Source organism: Pteropus vampyrus, unplaced genomic scaffold (genome assembly GCF_000151845.1).
Source record: "Pteropus vampyrus isolate Shadow unplaced genomic scaffold, Pvam_2.0 Scaffold675, whole genome shotgun sequence".
Classification (NCBI taxonomy): Eukaryota; Metazoa; Chordata; class Mammalia; order Chiroptera; family Pteropodidae; genus Pteropus; species Pteropus vampyrus.
The window spans coordinates 89,219-96,387 of record NW_011889456.1 but is presented as its reverse complement, the minus strand read 5'-3'; the positions used below and the strand labels follow the sequence as shown (position 1 = coordinate 96,387).

General features: G+C 37.3%; 1 protein-coding gene across 1 annotated transcript; it reads left to right on the top strand.

The window, feature by feature from the left end:
- The first annotated feature begins 5,936 nt into the window (after positions 1-5,936).
- On the top strand, positions 5,937-6,824 carry LOC105309144 (interferon alpha-4-like). The gene has a single exon (XM_011385239.2). The coding sequence runs from the start codon at positions 6,090-6,092 to the stop codon at positions 6,657-6,659; it is 570 nt and encodes a 189-aa protein (XP_011383541.1). The 5' UTR covers positions 5,937-6,089; the 3' UTR covers positions 6,660-6,824.
- The last annotated feature ends 345 nt before the right edge of the window (positions 6,825-7,169 follow it).

Sequence of the window (7,169 nt, the reverse complement as noted above, 5' to 3'; positions counted from 1 at the left end):
CCCATTGCCCTGGATGGTCTTTTCCTTCCCATCTCCTGCACCAAACTAGTCTCCAGATCTTCCAGCTGCTGATCAGATCCAGTGAGGAATTTCAGCTGTTTGTGCTGGAGAGGTTGAAGATCTTCTGGATCATCGCATGCAGAAAGAGGTGGCCTGAGATCTGGAACTGGCTGCCATCCAGCTCCCTCTGGGGAAACCTGCAAACATTCTTGTCCTTAAGGCTGGAAAACAAGCAAGATTCTCCCCCATTTGGTGCAGAACTGTGAAGGTCTCCTGCTTTGGGAGGCCATGGTTCTGGGCTAGGTCTCAGCTAAGGGTACAGACAGAGCTGGAGAACATCATTCTCGGTGTCATCAGTGAAGAGGTAGGCGGGCTCCTGGTGAGCTGGGTGAAACAAATGACTGGCTGTGGGAGACTTTAGCGGCTTCTCTGAGCACCTTCTTACAAATGAGATCCTCTGATAGGCCACAATTTTCATTTTCTGTATTTGTCTCAATGTGTTTATACCTTTTCCCCAACTCTCTTGTATTTGTGGGCCTCAGATAATGTCATAATATCAATACTTCTTTTGTTTTATTACAATGGAAATCAGACTCATGAATGGAAAATGACAAAGGTCTCAATCCAATAGGATGTATTCACCAAAATGAGACCAACGTTGAAATAAACACCCACGTCTCAATCTATCTCTGTTTTTAATTCTAATAAGAGTTCTTAGAGTTTTGATCCTGGACTCTATTGCAACACTTCTTAAATTGCACTGAAATTGAAGTGGTCTCACCTCTGTGCATTTTCCTTTTAAGAGGCTAATGCACTAGATATCAATTCTTCCACACTTCTTTACAGGATCTATAGCTCATGTTTTCTGATACAGTCTGCAGATAAGAGCTGCATAAAACTGAACACTAAAGGGTTAACTCATACAGTTCTCTTCCTTCTGTTTCCCAAAATGTGTTGACTGCACATATGTGACATATTGCTTTCCAGTGTGGATTTAGAAAAAGTAAGAGAGGAATGATGACTGCCCTCCAGGGAGCAGGGGAGACAGATATTAAAGATATAATGAGGATTAATGAAGCACCAGCATGCTCAGGGCTGCTAGGAGCAAATACTTAGAAATAATGAAAAAGGAGGACTGGAAGGCAATAGAAAGCTTCACTTTCTGACAAAAATCTGGCTCTTGAATTTTTTTAAAAATTTATTTATTTATATTAGTTTCAAGTATACAGTACATTGGTTAGACATCTATAAAACGATCCCCCCCAGTTGCTCCCTCCCTCCCCTGACCCTCCACCTATCCATCATATTAATGCTAACTACATTCCCTCTGCTGTGTTTCTCCTCCCTGTGACCAGCTATCAACTACTAATTCATACTTCTTTAACCCTTCACCCCATTCTCCCAGCCCCCTAACCCGCCTCCCCTCTACCTGTCCCAAAATTATCCACTATATTTGTGAGTCTGTTTTTGATTAGTTTGTTCTTTTTGTTCCTTAGATTCCGCTCATAAGTGAAATCATATGGTATTTGTCTTTCTCTCTCTGACTTATTTCACTCATCATAATAACCTTTAGGTCCATCCATATCATTGCGAATGGTAGGATTTCATTTTTTAATGGCTGAGTAATATTCCATTGTATATATGAACCATAATTTCTTTATCCAATTGTCTGTTGATGGGCATTTGGGTTGCTTCCATATCTTGGCTATTGTAAATCATGCTGCCATGAATATTGGAGTACATAGATCTTTACAAATTATTGTTTTGGTTTTCTTTGGATAAGTACCCAGCAGTGCAATAGTTGGGTCAAAAGGTATATCCATTTTTAATTTTTCGAGGAACCTCCATAACAGTATAGCAGCTGTTCCAATTTGCAACCCCACCAACAGTGTATGAGGGTTCCTTTTTCTCCGCATTCTCGCCAACACTTGTTGTTTTTTGATTTATTGATGATAGCCATTCTGACAGCTGTGAAGTGATATCTTATTGTAGTTTTAATTTTCATCTCTCTGATGATTAGCGACCTTGAGCGTCTTTTCATATGTCTATTAGCCATCTGTTTTTCCTCTTTGGAGAAGTATTTGTTCAGATCTTCTGCCCATTTTTTAATTGGATTGTTTATTTTTGTTGTTGTTGAGTTGTATAAGTTCTTTATTATGGCTCCTGAGTTTAAATGACATCAGATTTTCATTTCCTCTTCTAAAACATGGAGACAATTTCAGTAGTGGTCACACGGGAAACTGTAAAGATCAAATAGAATAAAATTTGCAAATGACAGGCTGAGAATCTGAACATAGTGAATGACAGCTGCCTTTGGTATTAATGTAACACAATAATCAGAATAGTCCATGTTCAGCCAAACCAAGGCAAGAGGAGCTTTGAGTGCAGCTCCTTTAACAGTCTCAGGGATGTTCATGTTGAGGTCTCCCCAAACGAAAACTCTAGGAGAAGGGATTGTCTGTAGGACTGTGATGAAACAGAGCCTCCGTTTCCAATCATAGATCAGTGCCTGGCACATTTGGATAGGAACCTTCCAGCCCACTTAAAGCTCTTTGTAGAGAATCATTGTGGAGAAAAGTTGTCTGACCAAAAATATGGCTCTTTTGTGAATTGTATGAATGAGTTGATAATCCTTTTCCTCATATTCATATTCAGATTCCCTCTGGTGATATTATGTTAAGGAATAGATTAAATTAAAAAGTTGTAAAGTCCAGGAAAATAGTAAAAAAAAATTAAAAGGGGAGGGTTGGGTGATGGGAAATAAGATATTCTTAGATTTTTAACCACAGAAGATTACAACACTCTAATTCAAAAGCTGTTTCCTGGGTTAACAGTGGGATAAAGTAAATGAGTCCTTCTCTCACGCACAGAATTTGAGAAGGCACCAAATATAAGTAATCAAGGTAGTATTTTAATGCAATACTAAAATAGAAAATTAGTGCCAAAACATCTATGATGAACAAAAGATTAACATTTTAAAGACATGAAATCATCTTGCTTTTGCAAGTTCCTGAAAGTCTTACAAAGGAAGGGGGTGCTGTGCAAAAAAAATGGCAAATTCCATTTAGTCTATATAAAATGCTGAACACCAAGGGTTAATTTGTACACTTCTCTTTCTGTCACAGGAAAGTTAAAAAAATCTAACCTATTAAATATCCTCAACTGCTTGTACACAACACTAACTTTTCTTTTTAACAATATAGTAAATATAGAGTTCTGTGAAAGATGTTTCGGTAATGTAAAAGTAAATAAAAATTATTTAAGATTGGCATGGAGACACGAGAAATTGTAGAGGAGTATGTGGCATTTTCAAAGTGTAAAATCTTGTTGCTTTATGGAAAGATCTTCAAGATAGTATTTAGTTAAAGACATTTGTCAGTTAAGTTAATGCTAGCTATTTTAACTGAATAACAGAAAACTATCCAGAAAATTATCTATACTTTGATCATTATAGACATTTATTTTTTCTTTGTGTAGGAACACAATGCAAGCATTCCTGATCAGATGACTCTTCTGGTTGGCTGTTCTGCTAATAGGGATCAAAGCAATGGGTCCCTTCTACTTTATTACACTGCCATTTTCAACATGTGATGCCAAATTTGTCTGTGGTACCTGTCTATACCACTCAGTTGTAAAGGAAACCATTATGGTAGATCAAATGAAATACTTTAAAAAGCAAAGACCGTACAGAGCATTAACAGTTATGTTCACATTGATTTAACTGAATTTATTTCAAGAGATGCCAAAATGCAAAGAAGTCGAGCAATAGACTCTAATCTGGTGATTAATGGAAGAGGAGACAAGTTCAGTGAATAAGACCACTCTTTATTTTTATGCTATTTGTACCAATGCTCTTTTAGGTGATAAAAGAAAAGAAAAAAGAAAAGAAACAACCCCAAAAACAAGAACTAAAAGTCTTTTCCCAGAAATTAAACTTTGCAGGAGATGACATGGGTGTAACTAGTTAGAGTTCACAACATCATTGATCTTTTGAAGGAAACATTCAGGTGGATTCCCAAAGGCACAGGCTAAAAAGTTGAAAAGTGGCTCCAGCAGTGTTGAGACTAGGTCTCACTACACACTGACGAAGACAAGGAAGTATGGTCAGGTTGCTCCTTGCAGGCACTTGAGGATCACTGATTTCAAAGTGGAGGGTGAGTCTTCCACTTATGACCAGGACTATGATTCTCATCCTGATATCCCAAATATTGAAAATAGAAATTTGAAGAAAATATATCTGCAACCAAACAATGTTTTTAAGTACTACTCTACACAATATACAATCATAACTTCCTTTGTAGGATTAGGAATAGTTTACAAGGTATCATTAGATCTACTGTTCTCTCGATTCATAACTATCTAGTAGACGTTGATGTTGTTCTTTCCTCTACTATTACTTTCATTATACTCATCATAAATGTTTAATGAGCTCCTGAAATGATAGGGACTGGATTACATACCTAGGACACACAGTTGGGTAAAAGGATTTTCCTCTCTTTAGGTATTTTTCAGACTCCTGGATGTACTGCAAAAGAAAACAGGTCAGGTCATGTCATAGACCATTCAAACTCCATTAACAACATAGCATAGACTGAATAGCTTGTAAGGAGCAGACATTTCCTGCTCACATTCTAGAGGCTGGAATTCAAAGCAGGGTGTCAGCAAGGTTGGGTTCTGGTGAGAGCCCGCTTATTGGTTGCATACTACTGACTTCTCCTGTATCCTCAAATGGCAGGAAGGTGACAAATATATCTCAGGCCTTCCTGTATCTCTCAACTAAATGGCATTGTCAGGATCTTGAATTCATGTTGGGCATAATGTTGCTCCCAAGGGTACAAAAATTACTTTTTATGAGTGTGAACAAATCTTAGATATTACGATGCTTTGTGGTGCTCCAAAGCTCAACCTTATCCACTCTTCTTCCTTAATATTTATTTTTTGGTTTGTGTTTTCTCGTGTATCATATGAGAAGCACTAACATTGAGTTCAAGGGAGATCGAGAAAATGTATGCAAGATCAATGGTGCAAACCTGTGGTGCCTTGATGGCTCACTGGAATCTTTCCTTCCATCATGTGCTCTATCTCAAAGTTCTCTTGTGAGAGGTGGCCTTTGCTTACTTATGAGTTGCCATTGGTTGCCTTGTGGACGTTGCTTATGTTTGAGCCTCACTGTGACGTGCACTTTGAGAATTCAACGCAGTTGATATTTTATTATTTAGCTCTCCTAAAGCCAGTCAACACATCAATAATTATGTCAAAGTCTAAACAGAAAAAACTGTTGACATATGCAGATAAATATCTAACGGTCAGTGAAGTTAAAAATTACTTTCTGATATGAAGCAATATTGAAAGTTAAGTACTTACCTAAAGTAAATGTTAAGAAAATAATTTAATTTTTTAATAATGTTGAGCAATTTTGAATGATTTTAAAATATATCTATACATGGGTATTATTTTATAAGATTATATATATTTTTATTTGCACATGCAATGGGATACCTTACTATTATTATAGTAAATACATTACATTAAAAGTCATTCTGCAAATTTAGTTATAAGGGTAAAGTAAATTATTTAAAATTAATTCAAATGTTAATTAAATGGACATTTAAATTATATTACATTAAATGCCAACTGTTTTAAATTTACCTTGTAGAATAAAAATTTTGTTATGTTTAATTCTGCACTAAATAAAAAGAGTAAACTTTACAATTTGTTTGTTATATATAAAGTATAGATAAAATACAGTACATAAATACTTATACCATATATCTGTGTTAAGGTTCCTAATGGTCAATTAGGAAAACATCTGAAAAACTCCATGGGTAAGGACCAACTATGAAAAAAAAATGGTTGAGAAGCAGTGCTCTAAACCCATTTAGAAAGTGCATAAAGGAAAACAAAAGCAGAAGTAGAAAGTTTCCCTTTATATAAAGTATAGATAAAATACAGTACATAAATACTGAATTTTCCCAATCGAAAATTCACATGTTCCCTATATATGACACATGAAGGTCTTCAGAGACTAGAGGCCAAGGTTGGCAGTCTCATCCAGCACAGCCAGGCCGGCCTCATCTGCAAGATCCCCAATGGCTCTGCCTTTTTCCTTCCTGGTGGCTGTGGGGGTGCTCAGCTGCCACTCCATCTGCTCTCTGGGCTGTGACCTGCTTCAGACCCACAGCCTGGTCAACAGGAGGGCGTTGATGCTCCTGGGACAAATGAGGAGAATCTCCCCTTTCTCCTGCCTCAAGGATAGAGAAGATTTTGGATTCCTCCAGGGGGCGTTTGGTGGCAACCAGTTCCAGGAGGCTCAAGCCATCACTGTCATCCATGAGGTGACCTGGCAGACCTTCCTCCTCTTCTGCACAGAGGCTTCGTCCACAGCTTGGGATGAGACCCTGTTAGGCAGATTCTGCACTGGACTCTATCAGCAGCTGAACCACCTGGAAGCCTGTCAGACGCAGGAGCTGGGGACGGAGGAGACTTCCCTGCTGGATGAGGACTCCACACTGGCTGTGAGGAAATACTTCCAGAGAATCACCCTCTATCTGCAGGAGAAGAAACACAGCCCTTGTGCCTGGGAGATTGTCAGAGCAGAGATCATGAGGTCCTACTCTTTATCAACACACTTGAAGGAAAGATCAAGGAGTAAGGATTAACACCGGTTCAATATGGACATGGTGCTCACTGACTAAATGTCACACTTCCTCTTGCTTTGCCATTTCAGAGACCTTCTTGTTTTGTTTCTGCTGTAATCATGACATGAAGGGAATCAATTTGTCAAAAGTTTTCAGGAACATTAATCAACGTCATGTTCAACTCTACAGATGTCCCTGATGATGTATCTATTTTTCTATCTATTTAAATAGTTATTTATTCATTTATGTATATATATTTATCATTTATTGTATTTAAATTATTTTTTTCATATAATATGCATGTATGTCTTTATATTGTGATGATATAATATGTTCTTTTTATTTAGTCATTTTGTTACTTTTGTGTTTATTAAAAATTTACCACTGTGGATTTCTTGCATTTGTTTGTTCTAAAAAGAAGCACCAAGATTGCTTGTGCCGCTGGATTTGAAAAATGGATGGCACAATTCGTTTCTCATTATATTATATTCAAATGATAAGTAATGATTGACCTTCTCTAAGCCAGCCTGT